The sequence below is a fragment of the Dromiciops gliroides genome, chromosome 2, assembly GCF_019393635.1.
Source record: "Dromiciops gliroides isolate mDroGli1 chromosome 2, mDroGli1.pri, whole genome shotgun sequence".
NCBI lineage: Eukaryota > Metazoa > Chordata > Mammalia > Microbiotheria > Microbiotheriidae > Dromiciops > Dromiciops gliroides.
This window is the reverse complement of record NC_057862.1, coordinates 166,996,938-167,022,618: the sequence shown is the minus strand read 5'-3', so window position 1 is coordinate 167,022,618 and position 25,681 is coordinate 166,996,938. Positions and strand designations below refer to the sequence as shown.

At 39.8% G+C, this 25,681-nt stretch overlaps 1 protein-coding gene across 1 annotated transcript in view; it reads left to right on the top strand.

Annotated features, from left to right (window-relative positions):
• SCG3 (secretogranin III) overlaps window positions 1-25,295 on the top strand; it is a 43,030-nt gene extending 17,735 nt beyond the window's left edge. The window contains exons 8-12 of the mRNA XM_043989448.1: window positions 3,415-3,531; window positions 7,489-7,572; window positions 8,352-8,477; window positions 19,498-19,578; window positions 23,991-25,295. Of these exons, the coding sequence (XP_043845383.1) occupies window positions 3,415-3,531; window positions 7,489-7,572; window positions 8,352-8,477; window positions 19,498-19,578; window positions 23,991-24,109 (527 nt within the window). The 3' untranslated portion in view covers window positions 24,110-25,295. The remainder of the gene's footprint in view (window positions 1-3,414; window positions 3,532-7,488; window positions 7,573-8,351; window positions 8,478-19,497; window positions 19,579-23,990) is intronic.
• The last annotated feature ends 386 nt before the right edge of the window (window positions 25,296-25,681 follow it).

Here is a 25,681-nt window from a genome sequence, read left to right as displayed (position 1 = left end):
AACAGTCCTTGCCCTGGTGAATCTTATAGTCTACTGGATGAGAAAACATGTGCACCAATAAATATATTCAAAATAAATAGAAAATAAATGCAAGGGAAATTTTTCAGAGAGGGGATACTAGTCTCTAGGGCAGGGCTTCTTAAACTCTACTTGTGGCCCCTTTTCATCCAAGAAATTTTTATGTGACCTGGGGTATATAGGCATAGAAAATTTTTCAAGACCCCATGTGGGGTCATAACCCACAGTTTAAGAAGCTTTGCTCTAGGAGATCAGGAAAGACTTCAAGTAGAAGGTGATTTTTTTTCCTGGGTGACTCAGGATCTTGCAGTTAATAAGCAAACATTTATTATGGGTCTTAGTAGACCCATATGTCCTAGGGAAGCTGGCAAATCTGGCTTTAGACACTTCCTAGCTGTTTGCCTCAGTTTCCTCAAATGTAAAATGAGCTGGAGAGGAAATGGCAAACCAGTTTCTTTGCCAAGAAAACCCCAAATGGGGTCACAAAGAGAAGCATGAATGAAACGACTGAACAACAACACTATGTCATAGGCACTGGGTTCCTCAACTCAATATGAACTCATTATCAACCTCAGGGATCTTAATAGTGTTAGAGAGGGGGCAGCTAGGTGGCACAGTGGATAAAGCATAGGCCCTGGATTCAGGAGGACCTGAGTTCAAATTTGCCCTCCAACACTTGACACTTACTAACTGTGTGACCCTGGGCAAGTCACTTAACCCTCACTACCCTGCCCCCCCTAAAAAAAAATAGTGTTAGAGAGAGTTAAAGGAAAGAAGATTAGACTGAATGCTCTAGAACTGATTTTTTATACCCTATGATATATATAATATAGTATATTTATTTATAATATATCATTATTATAATATTATTACAATTATATTAGATTGTGTAATACATTGTATTGTATAATTATTATAATATTATAGAATATAATTATATAATATGTTTATTGCTTTTCTATGAATGTATAGGCTTCGTTCATAAATACCCAATTTAGATTATTTTATTATCATTTGACTTTGTTCTTCTTAAAAAGGAAGTGTACCTTACCCCCTCTCACCAACTCAATCCATTTAATTAAAAGTTCAGGTTAGTTGGGTCTTAATTAGTCAAGGTTTCCTCATCAACTGAAAATATACTACTAATATATCACACATAACAATTAAAGATTGTTTGTTCTATAGCAAACTATAATGCTTCGAATCATTTCCTTTCCCCATAGAGATTTACCTAAATCATTCCCTAGTTCCTTATCTGTATCCTTTCACTCTGACCCCAACCACAGTGTTAAAACTCGTGCAGCCTCATTTATCCTTCTTTAAATGTGATATAATTCTTCACCTGAATAAATTCTATCCTGACTAGGCATATGGAGGAGATTCTCCCTAACATATCCTAGCATCCCTACTTCTCCCTGGTGAAATATTTGGACCCCTTTTTCTGTTTTAAAATGTTTGATCAGTGGCTTTGTTTTCATACCACTGTGATTTTCAGGTACTCTTCCCCTACTTACCCCTTAAGACCTCTCCTTAGTAATAAACAGGTGAACAAACCCAAGGGATGCAGTAACAACTCATTCTGAACATGTGCACATAGTTTCATTTCTAGAGAATACCCCTTTTCCTCCTCCTCCAGGTTGGGATATAAACGGTACCACTCAGATTGAGTCAGACTTGCTGCAATCTCCAGGACGTTTTCACCTTTATTGGCCCATTTCTGAGTCATTGTGCACCATTAGGAAGCAGCTGAAAATCCTATCCCTGTTTACCTGGTGAGTCACTACTTGCCAGTGAAAGTCATTCCTTCAGCCTCCAAGACTGTGTTTCAATGATATGAAATGTGCCAATGCAGATATACCTACAGACAAAATGATGAGGTAGCTAAAGTTTGTCACTGACATCCTTGTTCCCCTGCCATATCCCCTGACCCTTACCTTCTTTCTCTTATTCACCTTTGTCTACATAATTTTTTAAAGTTTTAAGAAATCTAATCTATTTTCTTTCTTTTTTTTTTTTGTTTTGGTGGTGAGGCAATCGGGGTTAAGTGACTTGCCCAGAGTCACACAGCTAGTAAGTGTTAAGTGTCTGAGGCCGGATTTGAACTCAGGTCCTCCTGACTCCAGGGCCGGTTCTCTATCCACTGCGCCACCTAGCTACCCCAATCTAATCTATTTTCAACACCAGACTTGATTCAGAAGTAAATGGTGGAACCTTGGAGTTCACAGCCTTTCTTATCTTCAAATGAGACAATATCTGTAAAGCACTTAGCACCATGCCTGACTCTGAAGTTTCTTTAGAAATGCTTTTTCCCTTTCCCCTTTCCCCACTTCTTACCTTAATGAATGAATAAGCTTTATTCATAAAACATAACATAAATATTTCTTTAAAACACTATATCACAGAGCATATTATAGACCTTACACACATTCTGCTGTAACTTTTATTATATTTATCTATATACATGTTTTGGCTCCCCTTACTAGATTGTAAGCACATTATACTGGAATGTAAGCTTCTTGAGATCTGGGACTATTTCTTTTTTCTTTTCTTTTTTTTTTAATGAATTCACACCTTCAAGCACAATATATTGTACACAAATGGAAACATTAATTATTAACTAATTAATTGATGTTGTTGAATTAAATTGAGCCATGTCCCACTGGGTTCTAATTTCCAGCTCTACTACTTATTACCTGTACATGTATAATATTGGGCAAATCAATTAACATTCTTGGCATCATCTAGAAGAAAGGTGATTTGGACATGACCCAAGGTTCTTTATAGATGTAAATTATATGATCTTATGTCTTATTTTTCTTTCTTTCTTTCTTTTTTTTGGTGAGGCAATGAGGGTTAAGTGACTTGCCCAAGGTCACACAGCTAATAAGTGTCGTGTGTCTGAGGTCGCATTTGAATTCAATTCCTCCTGAACACAGACCAATTACAGACCACTACCACCCTTATAATGAGATCTCTTTGAATGGAAAATAATATATCCTGGAAAATAGCATTATAGGCTACATTCAAGTTTTATGTAACCCAGTTTAGGAGGAAAATATGACTAATACCATGTTTTTGTATTTTTCCCAGCACCAACCATAGAGCATTAGACATAATAGGCATATAATAAATATATGTTAAATGAATAAGTGAATGAATAAGAGAATCTTTTTTTTTTTTTAGTTAGGCAATTGGGGTTAAGTGACTTGCCCAGGGTCACACAGCTAGTAAGTGTTAAGTGTCTGAGGCCAGATTTGAACTCAGGTACTCCTGACTCCAGGGCCGGTTCTCTATCCACTGCGCCACCTAGCTGCCCCTAAAAGAATCTTAAGTAGTCATCAAGGATGAAAGTACATTTCAATTGTTTGTACAATTATTTATGTCCTTTTCATATAGAGAAAGAGGCTAAAGAGAAAGAGACACTGATTACTATAATGAAGACATTGATTGACTTTGTGAAGATGATGGTTAAATATGGTACAATTTCTCCAGAAGAAGCTGTTTCATACCTTGGTAAGAATGTTATTTGTTATAAAAATAGACTTGTATCTACTAAGCAGGGTGTGTACCTAACACTAGAGGTAGGTGGATTTGTAGCTAATTGACAGTTTTACCCAGAATATTGGTCAGAACCACAACTAAGACAGACAAGTGGGACTTTGTCTTCATTACAACTATCTGGTGGGGGAAGGTCAGGAGGGGCCAATACTTTTTGCTTTCTGCAGGCCAGGGACTGCTGGGCCTACACTTCCTGGTTCTCCTCCAGTCCATGCCCCATGTAGGTGTGGTAGGTGGGCAGGCGAACTGGAAGTCAGGCTGTGGCCAAGCAGGTATTTAAGGAAGAGATTGAGAAGAATGGTCCACTCCCTCTCCCGGTACAACTGCATCCAACTACACCCAACTGCACTACTAACTAAGTGACTCTGAGCTATTCACCCAACCTATATTTTTCTACAAAAGAATGTTTACAATGCTTATTGTTGTTCCTGTTGATGACCCTGGAATAGTCAAGATGCTGTATGATCAAGCCTGAAGACAAGAAGATTTGGGAAGGAAAAAATTTGCTGTTTTTAAGTGTTTGAAGAGCTATTATATGAAAGAGGGAGCAGACCTGTTCTACTTGGCGCCAGGGGGGAAGAAATAGGCAGAAGTGGCAGAGAGACAGATTTCAGCTCACTCACTCACTACAAGGAAAATCTTCCTAAAAGTTGGATCTGTTTAAAAAACAAAAAAAGATGATCCCTTAAGAAGCAGTGATCGCTGGATCACTGCAGCAGCATCGCTGGAGGTCTTCAAGCAAGGCATCTTTTCAAGGATCTTATAGAAATGATTCCTGCTCAGGCACACCTGGATTGGATCAAATAACCTCCTTTCCAATGTTAAGACTCTACAATTCTGTAAATCTGGGCTTTCAGAGTTGATCTACCAGTAAAAGCAAAAGCATATCAAAATGCAATCAGGCCCCATTTCTCACATTCAAAACAGTCATAATGTCAACACCCAAGGATTGGAAGGGCTTCTCCAATTGTGCCTAGACATACCTCCTGAGATTCTTGGTGAGCAATGCTCTTCTCCTGCCACACTGATCTGGTGTGGGCCATAGGAGCCCCATTCAGGGCTCTCCACTGCCACTTGTGGCTTCTGGTTGCTATAACTATACCATAGCACTGGGCATTAGGTACAGTTATTATTTGAAGTCTGAGGCCCAAACCAGGGATACACTATACTGTCCATCAAGCTTATTGTGACCTGTGCCAACTCCCCTCCACCCACGGTAGCAATGTTGGATTTCTTTTTCTTTTTTTTTTTAGTGAGGTAATTGGGGTTAAGTGACTTGCCCAGGGTTACACAGCTAGTAAGTGTTAAGTGTCTGAGGCCGGTTTTGAACTCAGGTACTCCTGATTCCAGGGCCAGTGCTGTATCCACTGCGCCATCTAGCTGCCCCAAAATGAGTGGGGGGGTGTGCCTTTTTTTTTTTTTTGGCAGGGCAATGAGGGTTGAGTGACTTGCCCGGGGTCACACAGCTAGTAAGTGTCAAGTGTCTGAGGCGGGATTTGAACTCAGGTCCTCCTGAATTCAGGGTCAGTGCTTAATCCTCTGTACCACCTAGCTGCCCCCAAAGAGGTGTATTCTAACAGACTAAGCTGTGGGGAGAATGCTTTGTATGGCTGGAGGATAGATAGTGCCTGGTTTTTGGTGTTTTGTTTTTGTTTTTGTGAGGCAATTGGGGTTAAGTGACTTGCCCAGGGTCACACAGCCAGTTAAGTGTCAAGTGTCTGAGGCTGGATTTGAACTCAGGTCCTCCTGAATCCAAGGCCAGTGCTCTATCCACTGTGCCACCTAGCTGTCCCACCTCATATGGTTTTTCAGAAATTGGTGGAAAGGGCATTTAGTCCTTTTCCCATTCCCTAGGTAGTAAGCCCAATTGCCTACAACTTAAACCAGCTGGTGGTACAGTGGAGAGTAGACTGGGCCTGTAAGTCAGGAAGACCTGAGTCCAAATCCAGATTCAAACACTTACTAGCTTTGTGACCTGAGGCAAATCACTTAACCTCTGTTTGCCTCAGTTTCCTCAACTGTAAAAAATGAGAATAACAGCACCTGTGTTTGCAAGGTTGTTGTGAAGATCAAATGAGATGTTTGTAAGAAGTGCTTAGGTACTATGTAAATGCTTACTCTCTTCCTCTTCCTGTGCCACTTGAAACCATCCCACTCACTCTCTATCATTCTTTGCTATAATTGGTCGACTTAACACTAATTTATACCCTCTGAGTTGTCCAGCCACTCTTCATTGTGGCTGAGCTAGAAAAATATGTTGTCCAAGGTATCTTTGAGACATGGAGCTCAGTGTTTCAAGATCCTAGTGGTTAGATGGCAAAGGGAATAGAGATTTGGATCTGCAGTTAGGAAGACCAGAGTTCAAATTTGGCCTCAAACACTTATAGCTATGTGACCCTGGGCAAAATCACAACTTCCATTTGCCTCAGTTTCCTCATCTATAAAATGGGTATAATAATAACACCTACCTCTCAGAGTTGTTGTGAGGATTACATGAGATAATAATCATAAAGTGCTTAGCACAGTGTCTGGCACATAGTAAGCACTATACAAATATTAGCTATTATTATAAGGAGACTGGCAGAGGTATAGGCTTGCCTACAGGGTATGGGAGCTAACACACAATGTACATGACCCAGGGTTATTCAGTTAGCACTGTGTTAGCACCCAGTCTGAATGAAGGTGGGGGAGGATGACATACATGCCTGCAGCCCAGCAGAGTTGGCTGAATCATAAGGAGGCTTAGTGGACCCTACCCACAAGCATACTGGGTCATCAGCATTTTCCAGAAACAGAAAATACCAGCAGCAGCATTAAAAACCCTGAAGTTTTGGTGGATCATGTTGAGTTGGGTAAATGGCTATCTTCTTGGAAATCCATGGATGTTGACATTTTTTTTGAAGGACAATGGGGGTTAAGTGACTTGTCCAAGGTCACACAGCTAATAAGTGTCAAGTGTCTGAGGTCAAATTTGAACTCAGGTCCTCCTGAATCCAGGGCCCATACTTTATCCACTGCGCCACCTAGCTGCCCCCAAATGTTGACTTCTTAAACACATATGGACCCTTTTACTGCCTCCTGCTTTAGACCTCTGCCTGACAATCATTCTCTCTTCCCATATCTCAGCACTGTACAGAAACCTCGTTTACAATTGTTCTCCTTCCATGTTCAACTCTGCTTCCTTGGACCCCAGTAGTGGCCCACTGACACTTCCCCTCCCTGATTTATTGCCTTATTATAGGTACATGCCAGCCTTGCATCCCGGGAGGGAGGAGATGTGTAACATAGTCTCTTATGGGAAGAGATATTGCACAGTTTGGATAGCAACAAATATAGGTATTAGATAGACCACCATATTAATAGATCAGATGCTCCAGGATCACAAAGGACCAATCAGGAGGCCAGATTCTTCACGGAATGAGGCAATGGTCTAGTTATTTGGGCAAAGAAGAAAAAGGCAAGAATGATGTAATTGATTCAGTTATTCTGTGGATCTGTGCTCATGTCTTGGTGAGCAATAACAGTTTTAAGTACAAGTGAGTATTACCATGAGGCATTATACTCCAATGGTGTGCCCAGCACAGTGCTAAAGAATTAGATGAATGCAAAAGAAGAATAAGACATGGTCTTCCTCTATTTCTACTATACAAGCAGGGCTGGATAAGGATCTTCCTGGGATGTTATCAGAAGGATACCTGAAAAGAATTGGGTGGGAAGTTAGACTAGAAGATCTCTAAGGTTCTTTTCAACTCTAGAATTACATAATGCCATGAAATACAGTCTAGTGCAGACTCGACTGCTTCCCTATCCAGTTTTATTAAGCTAAGTTGCTTGTTTGCTTTTTTTAAAGATTTTTTTAAGTTTTTTAAATTCAAAACTTGGAATTTTGAAATGGGACTTTTTTTTTTCCAGAAAACTTGGATGCAACAATAGCTCTACAGACCAAGAATAAGCTTGAAAAAAATACCACTGACAATAAAAACAGATTAATTCCAGGTATTTTTCTTATTATTTCCTTCATGGCTTTAAAATGACAAATATCCTTTGGATTAGTGAAAAAGGCCTGTGTTTAATGATGAACAGCCACTAGATTGTAATTTTGAAAGTCTTGAGTTAAGAGGGATATATTTAAATTGACTGACAGAGAATGCATACATGTAGGTGACCTCTGAAATCCCTTACAATTCAAGATTCTATGATTCTATTATTACAGCATTTATTGCACAATTACCAGTGTATGACCTATTCCCAAGTATTGGTAGTTGTGAATTTTTCTTTCAACCTCCTAGAAAGAGTATGCTCACTTTATATCTATTTTTAAATAGGTCCAACTGATGTTGAACATCAGCGAATGACCTCTTTTAGTCTGCCAATTTTCCCCTCCAATTCCTTATGTAGAAGGGATTAAGGAATGAGGATTTAGCGCTAAAAGGAATAAAGGCCTGCTAAAAGTTCAAGAACATGAAGGTCTGATTCTCTAGGATCGTTCAGTTTGGAATGGATGGCTGAGTCTATACAGTAGAGTTATACTCCTTTTTCAATTAATTAAAAACATCCAAACAGGATGGTTTTAGGTCCCCCCACCCACCCAAAATTCACCCTAGGGACTGATTTGCCCAGTTTTGTTGCCTATATTAATTAAATTTAATAGAAAATTGCTCCATTTCAACTTTCTACTATCCCACATAATAACAAACAGTTTTATCATTTAAATAGTTAATAACTGGTCTTGAATTGTAGCTATAACAGTAGATATTTGCTTATGGTTTCTTCAGATAAGAGTCATGAAGAAGCAGACAGTACAAAGGAAGAAGCAGCTAAAATGGAAAAGGAATATGGAACACAAAAAGATTCCACCAAAAATGGGTCTAACACAGAAAAAGCCAAGGAGGAACCAAAAGGTATAGAATCTTTACCCTTGGTTTATGATGAGATTGAGCTATTTCCCCACACCAGAGAAAGGCTTGACAATTAGTACATTGTGTGCTGAGCCTTGTGATACTGTTACCTGCAACTAGACATGCTTTTAAAATTGCATTTCTATTAGTGGCTATTGGTTGTACTATGCTGTTCATATTCTCCGCAGCCCACTCCCATACTCCAATCTATCACCAACTGCCCATACTTTCAAGTCATTATCATGACTTAAATTTTATGTGGTGCCTTAAGATTTATGAAATACTATCCTCACAATATCTTTGTAAGGAAGAGAATGCAAATATAATTATGCCCAATTTACAGATGAGGAGAATGAGACTTAGGGAGGTTATGGGACTTGCCCAAAAATCACATAGCTGGGGGCACAGAAATTAAACATTATTCTGATGCTAAAGGCACTATTCTTTTTATTATGCCATAGCTGATTGTGGCATACATAGTCTACAACTTGTCCTTAGTAATAAATCTTGCATTAACAAAGACCCATATACACTTCTGAAAAAAAGATCAAGTGAGAGAAGCTACCCTGCATGTTGTGACATTATACACACACATATATATATGTATGTATATGTGTATACATGTTTATACACATATGTGTATGTACATGTATAGGTACATGTGTGTGTTGTATACATGTATGTGCATATATTTAAATCAGTGACAATATTTAAAATTTTTTATTCAATACATTTTGTTTTGGTACAATAAATACTTCCCAACAAACACCCAAACAATCCTTCCTAAAAATATATATCAGGGCTAGGGAATTGGGAGGAGAGAGGGGACACAGCTGTTTCATCCTTATCATTGCATAAAGAATGCACATGAGGCTCTTAATCTTCTGCAGCCCCCAGGGGTTGAGATAGAAGGCCAGCTCTGAGGGGATGAAGGAAGGGGGTTGCTGGCCACAAAAATTGGGAGTATACGGGAAAGAAAAAGGTACTCCCCGCCTTTTGCTCTATGGCAATAGCCAGAGCAGCCCTGGTGTTGGGAGAAGGGAGGTAGACCCTAGCAGAGGAGGCTCGAGTAAGAGGGGGACAAGAACAATCACAATTGCATTTGCAACTGGACTATCTCTTTTGTCACCCCACCCCATCCTGCCCCACTTTGAAACTCCTTTTCCTTGCTGCTTCTCTTCACACTGTAATCTTCACCCAGGTCAGCCCCAGCCTTCTCCAGGCTCTAAACCTTCTGCCCAATCCACAGTAACACCTAGAACCCTCCTCGATTGTTCAATTGGGGGGGGAGGGCAGGGCAATGAGGGTTAAGTGACTTGCCCAGGGTCACACAGCTAGTAAGTGTCAAGTGTCTGAGGCCAGATTTGAACTCAGGTCCTCCTGAATCCAGGGCTGGTGCTTTATCCACTGTGCCACCTAGCTGCCCCTCAAATTTTTTTTAAATACTCCCCTTGATCCTAAATCTGTTCCTCTCACATTCCTTCCATTTTCTGGTGCTTACCAAAACTTAGCTCTTTCATGAAGACACAACTCTTGGCACTGTCTCCAGGGCTGACTTCTCTTCTCCCATCCTCTAGCACAGAGGGTCGGGAAGAAGGGTTAACATGGTCTTTGCCCCTGCCACTTTCAGATCCTCCCTCCCAGACCCTACAAACCCAAGGAGGAGTAACCTCTCCTTGTTTAAAGAATCTAATCCAGATCCTTAGTGCAGTCAGTTATGGACTTCCAGCTTGTTTTCCCTCTTCTTTGATAAATTAAGTACTTGACTCAGTCTTTTTCTTTACTATAATCCCTTCTTTCTTCAAAAAACAAAACCCTGGTGTGCCAATTCCAATTTTTAATCCTCCTTCATCCCTATGACTTCTCTGACTCCAATCTACAAATGAGTGGTCCTGTGGTCATAACTTTTAAATTGCATGCCCTCCCCCTTACCAGTCAGTTGCATTTACCCCTGGCACCCTAATTTCTAAAGATCTGCCTTTGATTTTGACACTATAGTCCAAATACTGGTGCTGTATTAGACCAGAATTTTGTTATTCCTCAGTGTTGGATTTATTTACATCATTGTGGTACTCGTGTACAATGTTATTTTGGTTCTGCTTTCTTTCCTCTATATACCTACATCTTCATACCTGCATCTTCTTGTGTTTCTCTGAATTCTTCATATTTGTACATCAGATAAAGTGTTAGACTTGGAATCAGGAAGTTGTTCAGTTGTTTCAGTTGTGTCCAGCTCTTCATGACCCCATTCTTGGCAAAGACACTGGAATAGTTTGTCATTTCCTTCTCCAGCTCATTTTACAGATGTAGAAACTGAAGCAAACAGGATTAAGAGACTTGCCCAGGGTCACACAGCTGGTGAGTGTCTGAGACCAAATTTGGATTCAGGTCTTCCTGACTCCAGGCCCAGGGTTCTATCCACTGTGCCACCTAGCTCAGATCATGCCTCAGGTATTTGCTAGCTCTGTAACCTTAGGAAAATCATTAAACCTTTCAGCCTCTGTTTTGTCACCTTTAAAATTAGGGAATTGTCCTCAATGGCTTCTAATGTCCCTTTCAGCTCTATGATCTATGATCATTTCTCATGGAAAAATAATATTCCATTATATGCATACAGGATATGAACTAGCTAATCTCTAGTTAGTGGGTACTTATTTTGTCTCCAGGTTTTCTCCACATATATCATAAATAATGCTATGGTCAAGATTTTTCCAAAATATGAGTTTTCTTCTTGCTGAGAGTCACTTCCTTGGGGCTATCCAAAAGGAATAGGAAGTAGGTAATTAGTTGCTGAAGTGGATAATGCACAGGGAAATTCATTTAACCTCTCAGCCTTGGTTTACTCAGTTTTTCAAATATTCTATTCATTTTTTTTGTGAGGTAATTGGGGTTAAGTGACTTGCCCAGGGTCACACAGCTAGTAAGTCATTTTTTAGCAAAAGAAAGGGCAGTTATTTTTTGAAAGGGAGGTTTAAGTTACATTATTGATTACTACTTATTCAGGAGTTACTCAAGGATTGAAAATCATCTTATTTCTTTAACTTCTCATGAGAAGCCCCATTAGAAGTAGAAAAGGAGATAAAAAGAGTGAAACTCTTTCCATAGAATTTTATTGTTATCAAGTATGGTGAAACATTTCATAGAGGTTGAAGGTGTTGGGTAAAAGGAGGAGAGTTTAAAAAAAAAAAAAAAGAATATAAAAGGGGCAGCTAGGTGATACAGTGGATAAAGCACTGGCCCTGGATTCAGGAGGACCTGAGTTCAAATCTGGCCTCAGACATTTGACACTTAATAGCTGTGTGACCCTGGGCAAGTCACTTAATCCTTATTGCCTCGCCAAAAAAAGGTGTGTGTGTGTGTGTGTGTGTGTGTGTGTGTGTGTGTGTGTGTGTGTGTATACTTGTGGAGGAGGGTTTTTGTATTTTTTTAAAATATATTATGTTATTTGTCTGCTATCTCTGCCCCACCCTACTGCCACATAATACAACAGATGGTTGTAATAGACTAGCCAGAACTAGAATCAAAGATTAACATTTACTGAATGAATAGGATTACATTCCAGAAGTCAAAGTCACTAAGAAATATGTTCCTATATTTATGTTTAGTTCATTTACTTTTATGTGAAAAAAAAAACTGGTCTGTTTTCCTAGTCCAAATGATCTGTAAATCCAGCTTTCATTAATGGAAAGGACAATGGAAACTTCCATTCTGGTTGAGACAAAAGTTGTCTGGGCTTCCTGTCTCTTTCATTCAACAAACCTTTATGAGGTTTTGATGGTTTATACAGTGATATGATGGGGAGTGGGAGGGGAAGATATAGAACTGGCTTAAGATCTAGGTTAAAGGGATTCACACTAGAAAAAAATTCTTAAATAATATAAAAACAATTATGGCAAAAACTGGATATATAAGTACTCATCGCTACATTCTCCTCGGGGCAGAAGAAGACACAAGATAGATCTGTCAAGAGCATCATCAGTCATTTGATGAAGTGATAGAGAAACATATCTCACAGTAAAGATGAAGACTATGGTCTAGTAAAAAAAAAATACTCAGGATTGAATGTATGTGAGAGAGGCAGGAGCTCAGAGAGAGAATGCAAGCAAGAATACCACTTGCAAGGGTACTGTTATAATATAATACAGGTAGAAAAAGATCCTCATCTCCAATCCTTTTCATGACTAAGAGGCTAAGTCCTGAGCTTTCCAATAGCCCTGAGAGCTGTGGTGTCTTACTGTGAGAGCCAGTTTTTCTGCTTTGTCTTTCACCATATGCTAACTTGTTCAAGTCTGAGATAGATTTGCAATTGCCTCCTGCCTTACCTGGGTGGGGGAAGCGGGGAGTGGGGAACAATGTGGGGTAGGGAAGAGAATTAGGCTCATAATCTCTTCTTTTAAGACACGAGTATATTGAGGGCTGTAAGACATTTGACATGAATTCACTGCCCAAGTTTGTATTTATTCAATTCATTAACTAAATAGGGACAGTAGGGTGGGTCAGGGCTGCCCTCCCATTTAAGTTAACTAATTTCAATGAATAAATATAACTATTACAGTCATTCCCTTCAAGTCTCCATTTTTCCTCATATGACTATGGTTAGCTCCCATTTTCTAGTTGTTTTTTTTTTTACTTTGCATTATTTCATAAAGACTTTTCTAGATTTCTTTGTATTTCCCATTGGTTTCATGATTTCTCTGAGTAAGCCTTACTCTATATCATTTTGGAAACAATATTACACTTATCCAGTCATTTAAGGATAGGAATTTCTGCCGTGTGTGTTCACAGTATAGAACAAAGCAATTTCCCTGGGTCAGGAGGAGCAAATTGGGGTCAGAACAAATCTACATGACAAATGAACAATTCTGCTGTTGAAAGCCCACATGGCTGCCTAACCGAGATGACACAGGATTCTGTTGTGGGGGAAATGGGGTACGGGGTAGGATCAGGGGTAGGGGTTCTTAGGAATTCCTCTTTAAAGCATTACACCCTCTTGCACACAAAAGCAGTTAGAATAAGATGGTAGTTTATTTAGGGGCAAGGGAAGGGAAGGGGGGAGGGAAGGGAAACCATGAAAGAAATCCTTGGACTTCTCATGGGGAGATAGGCACAAACCACATGGCTCAGAGGTACCAATCTCCTCAAGCAGGAGACTGGCAGGTACTTTTATAGAGGACTGATGGGGGGAGGGGGTGACCATTTGATCGTGGAAAGTTCCTTTAGTGAGGGACGATCATCCCCGACTGGTGGTGGCTAGAGGAATTGGGTGAGGGATGGCCATCTCTCTCTTCAGGACTCAAAGGCCGAAGCCACACCCAAAGTTATCTCCCCAGGGGTAAGGGAGATCAGAATGAAGGGTGGAGGTCCCAAAGATAGCTCAGTCCGATTTGGTTCCACTTATCTCTCTAGGCATATCTGTCCTCTGGTTTAGTTTCTCTAGGAGAAGATTCCTCAATGTGCTCCAGAGAACTTCTGGGGGACTTTGGGCCCACAACAATTCATTTTCTGACATGCTTCCGCTCTGTTTCAGCATGTTTTAAGGCCACATACAATCTTATCTTAACTATGAAAAAAAAAACAGAAGGAAAATAGAGACTAAGCATAATGGAGTGCCTCTTCAACTCTCTATCTCCTACATCCAATCTGTTGCCAAGTCCTGTAGATCTTACCTTCGTAACATCTCCCCAATAAACCCCCTTCTCTCCTCTTATATGACCTTGGTGCAGATCCGTATCACCTTACACCTGTACTTTATTTGCAGTAGACTGCTGGTTGACCTCCCCGACTCAAGTATCTCCCCATTCCAGTTCATCCTCCTCTCAGTCATTAGCCTATTCTTAATCTAAATCGTCAAATTAATCCTAAAGTGAAGATCTGACCGTGTAATCACCACCACCACCACCATCCCCCATCCAATAAACTCCAATAGGTCCCTAACACCTCCAGGTTCTTCACAACCTGGCCCCTCCCAGCTTTCCAGCCTTCCCTGTACCTTGTGATCCAATGGCTTCCCTGCAGTACCTTGCACAGACACTCATCTCCACAGGGACTTCCATTGGCACAGTCTCCTCATATAAACGAGGATGAAATGAGATAATATTAGTAGAATGCTTTTCAAACCTTGAAGTACTAGATAAATTACTAGCTATTATTATTACTGCCTGTCCCCCAGGCAGTCTAGAATACTCTCCCTTCTCATCTCCCTGCTTCCTTCTCATCTCCCTGCTTCCTTCTCATTTCCCTGGCTTCCTTCAATTCCTAGATAAAATCCCATCTTCTACAGAAAGCCTTTCCTAATTCCCCTTAATGCTAGAGCTATCTCTTTATTGATTTATCCATACATATAATGCTAGGTTTGTTTCGCCAAAGTGGACAGGATCACCATACTCTTATTTCCTTGAGGAACTCATTTAGCATCCCTTCCATTGGTAACTACTTCCTGATGAAAAAGTGGAACAAACAGATCTTAAGATTGTAATAAAAGCCTTGTCATTCATTCCCAATGCATCATCATTCAACTGTCTTTACGTGTTGGACTCCAGGAATTCAGAATTTTCATTAATATGCCAAGGCCAGAGCTAAGGTTTATTTTTGTTTAAAGAAGCTCTTTTACTCCTCGCCCCCCCCCCCAAGTAGTGAGAGTTAATATTATAAACACAGTGTGGGGGCAGTGTTTAAAATATTTCAGAGAACAAACTGTTTTCAAGCACCCTCGGGGACTTAGAAACATCATTTACATACAAACAACCTAAATGCTAATGACTAATGACTAATGACTCATCTCTTCACTAAACAGACTCTCTAAGGACCTTTACTGGGCACGATTTAATTGGCCTAGTTTCTAGAATCATAGAATGTTAGGGCTGGAAGTGGGCTTAGAGGTACATTCAGTCCAAATCGTTCATTTCCCCCAGTAGGAGGTCCTGTTGGGAACCTTTTTTTTTGCTTTGTTTTGTCTTTTTTTATCCCTAGTGCCTCACACATAGCAGATGCTTAATAAAATGTCAGTTGAATTGAACTCATTTGATAGATTGAGGAAACTGATCTCCAGAGATACCAATTGACTTTGCCAAGGTCACACAGAAAGTTTTCTTACATTTTGCTCAGACTTCATAGTAATTGCATTCTGCCTTGTATTATGGCGATATATAGATTTTTTAAATCTCCCCCATCCCCCATACAATACTGTAATAATAACAGCTAACATTTATATAACTGATTTTCAAAGCACTTTACAAATATTATCTCAGCTGATCTTCACAATGACACTGGGTGGTAGGTGCCGTTATCACCATTTTTACAATTGAGGAAACTGAGGCAGGCAGGTTAAATGACTTGCCCAGGATCACACAACTTGTAAGTGTTTGAGCCTTGAACTGAGGGTTTCCCAACTCCAGGTCCCACACTCTATTCATTGCACCACCAAGGTGCCTGTAAACTATTTGACGGCAAAGATTCTTCAAAAGGCTATGTGGTATACTGGATAGAGAAATGGATTTAGAGTCAAACAATCTGTCTCCAATTCCTACCTCCAGGGGCAAGTGATTTAACCTCTCTGCCCCTTGATTTCTTCATCTATAAAATGAAGGGGTCATGAGAGATGACTTTTAAATTTTCTTCCAGATCCAAACCTATGATCCAGTGACTATGCTGTCACTACTGCTACTAAGAATAGCTAACAGTGATACACTATATGCCAGGCACTGTGCTAAGTGCTTTAGAATTATTTTTTCATTTGATCCTCCCAATGAGCCTAGGAGGTAGGTGCTGTCATTATCCCCATTTTACAGATAGGGAAACTTAAGGCTAAGAGAGATTAAGTGACTTAGCCAGGATCGCCCTGCTCTTAAGTGTCCGAGGCCAAATTTGAACACTGGTTTCCCTTCTTGCCAGACCAACGCTTTATCCCCTTCATTACCTAGCAGCCTGAAAAAACTAGATTCAGAATCAAGAGACTGGTGTGTGAATTTCTGCTCAGCTTACTGATTAGCTGGGCAAATCATTTAACTTCTCTCACCTGTTTCCTCACCTACAATAGGTGGATAAGGGTGTGCACTGTGCAGCTCACAAGGTTGGCATGCGGAAAGTTCTCTGTAAAGCATCCAGCAGCTATCTAGATGTATACATTTCATCTTTTATTATTATTTCATCTTTGCATTCCCAGTGTCCAGCCCAGTGCTCTGCACATACATAGCAGGCACTAAGGAACTGCTAAACTGAATTGATTCAGTTCTCCCAACTCTCACAATAGCCCATCCTAGTTACTGTGTGTACTTAAAAGTAAGGAAGTTATATTTCCTCAAAGATATAGTTTAATTTAGACTTTTCATTAGTCTGGAGAGTAGAAGAATAGAAAAGGCATTGATTGGTCTTATAGTCAGAGGACCCAGGTTTAAATTTTGACTTTGCAACTTATTCTCTGTGGGTTCTTGTGGCCAAGTCACTTCTCTCTCAGGCTCAGTTTCCCCAATCTATAAATAAGAAGATTGAACTGGATGATCTATAGAGTCCCTTTCTCCATTGAATTTATTTGAATCAACGAACACTGTTTTTGCTGTATTAAATTGACTTGACTTTTCCAAGCCTCGGATGACAGACAATGAGAATCTATATATTGATTCCATATGAAGTTGAGGGATGAAAATCTTTACACCTTACTAAGCCTCCTCTCTGTAATCATGGAGTCCAGAAAGCTGAGGTGGGTTGGGGTTATCAAAAGAGGTAGGAAGGAACAGCTAGGTGGCTCAGTGGATAAAGCACTGGCCCTGGATTTGGGACAACCTGAGTTCAAATCCGGCCTCAGACACTTAACACTTACTAGCTGTGTGACTCTGGGCAAGTCGCTTAACCCTCATTGCCCCGCGAAACAAACAAACAAACAAAAAAGAGGTAGGAAAACAATCAGACAGTCTAAAGTCAGTCCAGGTAAAATGATCATAGAACAGACAGATTTGGCAAGGTTCAGGGCAACAGCATAACACCTCAGCCCTAACCCTTCATTACTCATGTCTTCCTCCACTCTTCTGTGGCATTGTGCCCTCTGGAACTCCTGCTCTATTAATAAATGCTCCTTAATTTTTAAAATTTAATTTAATTTTTTGTTTTTCTTTTGTGGGGCACTGAGGGTTAAGTGACTTGCCCAGGGTCACACAACTAGTGTCAAGTGTCTGAGACTGGATTTGAATTCAGGTCCTCCTGAATTCAGGGTCGGTGCTTTATCACTGCACCACCTAGCTGCCCGCCTTGCTCCTTCATTTTTAATCAGTTCATCTGATATTCTTGCCATTTTCTTGGACTTCCAGAACCTGATTTTTTCCAGAATCTGCAGAAGATGTGAAATTCTCACCACTCCTTTTCCAATACTGAGTGCCATTCCTACCATGCCTCCTTCCCTCTCCTCTCCTCTCTGACACACTAGGCCAAGAGAGAGAAGGCTTTCTCCTTGCTCCTCACTTCAACTGTCCCTTTGCCATGCTCCTTCAGCTACCTCTCCTTTGAGAGTCACTCCATCCAACTATATCACTCAGTACAAATCCTTGCTGTTGTCACCTACTGGTTTTCAGGTCATTTCTCTTTTGTTCTCAAGGAATTTGGTACCTGGATCCCAGTCTTCTCCCCTCCCCTCATACTGGGAGTCTTCAATATACTTTGTTGATGTTCCCTCAAATACCATGGTCTCCCAGGTCAGCCTCCTCTTCACATCCTATGACTTATTCTACCTCATCTTCCCATAATATCATTATGCTACCACAATGATCTTGAACTCTGAAATTCCTTTATCTTTCTACATCCGTCTATCTCTGTCTCTCTTTGTCTCTTTGTCTCTGACTCTATTTTTATCTCTGTCTCTTTTTCTGTCTCTGTGTCTGTTTCTCTGTCTTTATATGTATGCATTTAACAAAAGAAAATATTCAGTAGCTCCCTATTGCCTCTATGCAGCTTGGCATTAAAGCCCTACTTATGGTTTGGTTTTAGTAAAATTTAGCTCCTGCCTAGAAAATTATCATTAACTAAGATAAATTACCCCTTGCCCAGAACTGGCCTCATTCAGCATATCAACCAGCTAAGGAAACCCTTGCCCACCCTTGAATATGCCCATGGTTAAATGCCACATTTGTTTTTTTCTATTGTGTTATATAGCTATGATTAGATTAAGAATAGGAAGGTACTGGGAAGCTAGGTGGCACAGTGGGTAAAGCACTGGCCCTGGATTCAGGAGGACCTGAGTTCAAATGTGGCCTCAGATACTTGACATTTACTAGCTGTGTGGCCTGATCAAGTCACTTAACCCTCATTGCCCAGAAAGGGAAAAAAAAAAGAATAGGAAGGTACCTTCAAGGTCATTTAGTCCAACACTTTCATTTTACAGATGAGAAAACTGAAACCCAGGGAAGTTAGGTAACTTGCTCAAGGTCACACAGATAGCATGAGAATCAGAAAAAAGATTTGAACCCACGTTCTCTGACTCTAGAGGCATCTAGATGGCTCAGTGTATAGAGTGCTAGCCCTGGAGTCAGGAAGACCTGCATTCAAATGCAGCCTCAGATACCTAGTAGCTGTGTCCCTGGACACACTTTACCTCTGTCTTAATCTACTGGGGAAGGAAAGGGCAAATCACTCCAGTATCTTTGCCTAGAAAAATCCACAGACAGTTTGTATAATGAACATGGTCACAAAGAAGCAGACACAACTGAATGACCGAATAACAACAAATCTCTGACTCTAGGCTCCATCCTGCCTCCCATATTTTTATATCTTACATAGTGACTTTACATCATAGATGCTCAAGAAATATTTTTGATCAATTCATATTTTTTGGAGGCAATAGGGATTAGGTGACTTGCCCAGGGGCACACAGCTAGTAAGTGTCTGAGGCTGGATTTGAATTCAGGTCCTCTCAATGACTGGGTCGGTGGTTATCTGCTGCTTTGTATTGTTTTATTTTAGCCAAAGGAGCATTTCAATAAAAAAAACACGTTCAATTCTGATAATTTGTTTAAAATTTTGGTTTGCTTGGTTTTTATAGGAAAAACAGAGGCCTATTTGGAAGCCATCAGAAAGAACATTGAATGGCTGAAGAAACATGATAAACAAGGAAATAAAGAAGGTATGGAATTATCATTTTTCTAACCTGCTATCTGCCATTGGGAGAAGGGGACTTACATGTTATTTCATCATTGAGGGGAACTCTTAGTATTGGAACCCTCTTCCACTGAGTCAGGTCACCAGCTCATCTTTCATTTCTAGTCTTAGGGACTTTCTTGGAACCTTCAGAGATTAAGTAACTTTCCCAAGGTCTCACAGTTAGTACAGGCGAGAGATGGGATATGAATTCAGGTCTTTCCAACCAACACTAGCTCTAACCTTTATGCTACCTAGCTAGGTATTCTTGTTATGTAAAAATTCCCCTGATGAGATGAGTTGAATGGATTATTGCATGGTAACGAATTCTTAGATCATAACATTTTAGAGATGGAAAGCAATGCTATTGTACACTTAAACGGCACTGGCTTTTGAGTCAGAAGACCTGAATTCAAATCCCACCTCTGATTTTCATTACATGTATGACATTGGCAAGGTACCAAACTTCCCTGGAGTTCATAAAATGAAGATGTTGGACCGAATGGCTCCAAGTCCCTTCCAGCTCTAAATTGATCTGATGGAAGCATCTCCCTTCTGCACTCCTTTTATAGATGTGGAAACTGAGGTTCATAGAAATGAAATGACTTGCCCAAAAGTCAGCTTGTTAATGATTAAGCAAGAACTAGATTCTCAGACTCTTAATTCCAAGATCAATGCTACCCAAATGAACTGCTGTCCATACCTCCAGATTCCATGATACAGTGGAAAGAGTACTGGACATGTACTCAGTAGAGAGCTGGACCATGGTCTGATACAACTATGAGAAAAATCACTGAACCTCTGAGTCTCTGTTTCCTTAGCTGTAAAATTGGGATAATAATACTTGTGCTACCTATCTGTTGTGGGTATCAAATGAGGTAAAGTATTTAAAATGCAATATTAAGTTTTGCTAGCTTAAAACTGCTCTAAGACTTTTGGAACACCCAGTATAAGTTTGAATTCTTATTATCACCACCAACATGTGTTGGTGGGAACTTTGTCATGGGTGAATCTCATTAGCCCTTCAAACCTTGATACTTTGGTGAATGATTACTAACCTATAAAATAAAAAGCGGCAGCAAGAATGGTTGTTTCTGAATGCAGGTAATAGATGTCAGAAAGATATCTTTTTTTAATTGTAAAAGTATTTTATTATTTTCCAGTTACATGTAGAGATAATTTCCAACATTTGTGTTTATAAGATTTCTAGTTCCGGGGCAGCTAGGTGGTACAGTAGATGAAGCACCGGCCCTGGAGTCAGAGGTACCTGAGTTCAAATCCAGCCTCAGACACCTGACAATTACTAGCTGTGTGACCCTGGGAAAATCACTTAAGCCTCATTGCCCCACAAAAAAAAAAGGAAAAAATTCTAGTTCCAAATTTTTCTCTTTCTCTCCCTTTCCTCCCCCCTCCCCAAGACAGAAAGCAATCTGACATAGGTTATATATGTACAATCACATTAAATATATTTCTGCATTAGTCATGTTATGAAAGAAGAATCAGAACAAAAGGGGAAAACCTTAAAAAAGAAAAAAAAGTAGAAACAGTATGGTTCAATCTGCATTCAGATTCCATAGTTCTTTTTTTCTGGATGTGGAGAGCATTTTCTACAGAAGGATATATTTTTACAAGTTTTTCAATTTTTTTGTTATTCTGAACTTGACAAACACCAACAAACATGAACATTTCAGTATACAAAGAACAGAAAAAAGATCATTGTATACAAAACTAGGAATCTCATTATAAACAGCTTTTTGTGTGTATTTTTAGTATATACTAAACTTAGCACATTCATTTCAAAAGCTGTCTTCCTTGTTTGTGTTCCCTCTGAGTCTCCTTCTGTTCTCTTGCATGCATTTTCTTTTCCTTTTTTTTTTTTTTTTTTGGCATTGTTATAACTGGCTTTACTTTACTCCCCAATTCTCCTATTCAGGTAGTGAAGTGTCTAAAGAACTGGTCCTGGAGTCAGGAAGACCTGAGTTCAAACCTAACCTCAAGCACTCACTAGCTATATAACCCTCTCTTTGTTTGCCTCAATTTCCTCAACTATAAAAAGGGGATAATTATAGTAGTGCCTCTCTCAAGGGTTGTGAAAATCAAAAAAGATATTTATAAAGTGCTTAGCATAGTATCTGGCACATAGAAAGTGATTAATAAATGCTTATTCCCTTGTGTGACTGCCTGCCCAGAACAAAAAAAAAAACAAAAAACTTCCCCAGTAGCAGAACCATCACTCAGCACTCTTTTTCATAAATTACATTGTCCAAACACAAGTTTCTTTTCTTTCTGATTGAAAGGATCTCTTTCCACTGTACCAAACTGCCTCTCCTACGGCATATGCCCTCCATGAGTGCCCAGAAGGTATATGTGTTAGCTCATCTATTTCACAGCCCTAAAACATGCAATCAACACACTTTCCTGGTAGTGAAGGGAAGCAAAGGCCACCTTTTGCCTCACCTTAGTCATGAAATAAACTGCCCACCATCTGATGTCTCTCTCTGCACCTTCAGCCTAGTGTCTAACAAAATGGATTACCTGAGTAGTCAATAAGTATGGCTAAGAAAGGTTCTGGAGAAGAGCATCGAGATGTCTGGGACCAAAATAGACAAAGGACTGGACTTGGCTTCAGGAGACTAGGTTTCAGACACTATTTCTGCTTCTTACTGGCTGCGTGACCCTGGGCACACATCTTAACCTCTCAAACCTTCAGCTTGTTCATCTGAAGGATAGGGTTCATGATAAGAAATTGAGATCCAGATAAGTCTGATGAACAGCCTAGATTTGGGGAGAGCAGAATTCAATGAGTTGAGAGGGGAAAAAAACTCTCTATTGGGAAATTCCATGGACCCTCCCTCACAAGCTTTCTGTTTGCAAAACTTAAATAGTATATTAACATAAGTTATTTGTGCTATCTTGCTGGAGAATACCTAAGGAATAGACTAGGCAGTACATCCCTAACAATTCATAATTCTGTGCCTTTCAGGGCCCGAGGATTGAGGTTATACTTTGGAATAGAGGCTGCTTTTTGGTTCTGAAATCAGCATCTCCCCACCCTATCTCTTCTCTTTCTTCCTCTCTCTTCCCCTCTCCTTTTCCCTCCCTCCCTCTCCCTCCCTCTCCCTCCCTCTCCACCCCTTTCTACTCTTTTCCTTCCTCCCTTTCTCTCCCCCTTTTTCTCTCTCCCTCTCCCTCTCTGTCCCTTTCTTTTTCTGCTTCCTTTCCTTCCCTCACTCTCCTCCTCCCTCACCGTCTCTCTACATTTTGCTCTCCCTTCCTTCCCTCCATCCCTCCGTTTCTCTCCCTCTTCCTCCTTCCTGGTGGTTTTGGAGTTTTGTTGGATTTGGTCTAGGTAACCAGGATGTTTGGAGTGGGAACTGAAGGAAAGTAACTATTGATGTCAGACCAAACAAAATGTGAAAAGCTTACTTATAACTCAGCTATTCTTTTCCTGATAACAATTCAGTTCAATAAAACATTAAGTACTCATTATATATGCAAGGTATGGTATTAGATATTATGGATATAAAGATGAAAAATTGCACAATCCCTGGCACAGTAGATAAAGCACCAGCCCTGGATTCAGGAGGACCTGAGTTCAAATGCGGCCTCAGACATTTGGCACTTACTAGCTGTGTGACCCTGGGCAAGTCACTTAACCCTTATTGCCCTGGAAAAAGGGGGGGGGGGACAATCCCTGCCTTCAAGGATTTTTCATTCTACCTGATGGGATGCAATTTATTTTAACACTTTACATAGAGTATCTCATTGGATCCTCACAACCCTGTGAGGTGAATGTTATTCTTATCCCCATTGTAAAGAAGAGAAAAGTGGGGCTCTGAGAGATTAAGGGATTTCATGCCCACAGAGCCAGTTAAGTATCAGTAGAATTTGAACCTTAGTCTCTATTGAGTCCAAATCCAGCACCCCTTCCACTACATCCCTCTGTCTTTATAATGATAACTTATATTTATATGCTTCTCTACAGTACATGATCTGTTTTTACAGATCATGTTTTACTTAAACTTTATTAGATAAAATATTAATATTAACCTTAGGGAGTGAAAACATGATCTTTTCCATTTTGCCGATTGGAAAACTTGCCTCAAAACTAAGCTATTTGCCCTAATTCACATACACAGCTAGTCAGGCCCAGATTAAAGCCCAAATTATTCTGACTCCAAATATAATAATCCTTACAAATCATGTGCCTATTAATACTCAGGAACCAAAGGAAGCTTTTGTTTACAAGAGTATCTGTTGTATGTAATTTGTTTTAATCAGATCAACAGAGTCCTGTTTCCTAGGGCTATCCACTAGCACTTGGAAATAGCTATGTGGTTCTGGTATTCATTATAAGAGGTTTTGCTTTGCTCACTTTCCACTAATTTTATTTTCCAGATTATGACCTTTCAAAAATGAGGGACTTCATCAACCAACAGGCTGACATTTATGTGGATAAAGGCATCCTTGATGAAGAAGAAGCGGAGACTATCAAACGTATTTATAGCAGCCTGTAGAAAAGACAAGGAATCCAGGAAAAATGCTAACTTCTCCTAACTATGGAACACTTAGGAAAACATGCTATAGCTTTAAGCAACTTCTAGTCTTGTGATCTGAGTTCTTTTCATTTAAGGATTAATAGAAAATGCTGAATTCACGTTGTGATGAATATTTTAAAGTGATGAAAAGTAGCTCTCTTGATATAAAGACTAACAGTATATTAGTATCCCTTGATTCACTAAAAAGTAGCATTTTTGGAAAAATGTGTGTAAATTAAAATGTTATAGACAGAATTCTTCCTTCATTGATAGATTATAAAATCAGAGACATGTTCCTATGGGAAAAAAAATCCTCCAATGAATTGAGTTAAAATTTTTTTCAAGGAAGGAATTAAAATAGGTTCCTACCCCAGGGCATGATGGATACTATAGTATCCCAATGGAAATGCATCCACTGCAAATTGTAGTTCCCACCAGCAGTTCACTTTGGGATGTTAAAATAAATCTGTTTTTTTTTTCTTTCAAAGCCTCTTTAACACAACAAGGTATTGAGCCATCTGCTTCTCTAGGTGCTATTTTTAACAGCCTCTGAATTAGACCATGGGCTAGGCTCTTTGGGCACCACACCAAAGGGATCTGGAAATTGTATATTTTTGATGGTTCACCTACAATATTAATAAATTCATCCCCTAATTTGTAAATTCCATAATAGTGAGTTTTGGATCATTGAATTTACTTAGAATAAGGGATACCTGTGTACTTCCCAAGAAGCCAAATTAGGTCACCAAGTACACCTTAGAGCAAGAAAAAGTCTTAAGTCAAATCAGTAGTTATCTGAATTGGATGTGTTCCTAGAGCTAAAAATGTTTCCCAACAGGGAATACCAAGAGGTCCAAGCAATGAGATAGAAATGAAAATCATTTGCCTCATTCTGAACCAAAGCTGACAGATCAGCTTCCCTAGAGGAAGGGAAAGTTAATGAGCTGAAAGTCCTTCCAAAGCCTCTTCCTCACTCCCTTTCCACCAACATGCTGCTTAAAATAATCACTCATAAATGGCCTGAGAACTCCATGAAATGTTATTAGGTTAATGCTCCCATAGTAATCCATGCTTTGAAAATTTATTATTCAATGTAAATTAATTAAATGTAAATGTTTTATATCTGTTTTCATTTAAAAATAAAAATATACCGCTTTATATATTACCTGTCATTGTCTCAAATGGCTTTGTTGACATCTGTCCCCACACTCCAATGTGAACTGGATGCCCTAGCCTTTCCTTTCATCAGTGAACTCTGCCATTCTCATGAAGCAAACTAATTGGGTCAATACTCATGAGGAGAATAGAATGGAAGCTCCCTGAGGGCAGGGGCTGTTTTCTTTTTTGTCTCTCTAACTTCAATCACTAGCATAGTACCTGGCACACAGCAGGTGCTTAATAGATGCTTATTGAATTTGAATGGAATGATAGGTCACCAAGGGAGTTTTCAGGAATGGGATACCTCTGATGCTGCATTTCATCCTCACTCTCAAAGGGCCAAAAAGCAAAATAGTAAACTCCTTAGCCCTTGAGAAGTTGCTCATTTGCCTT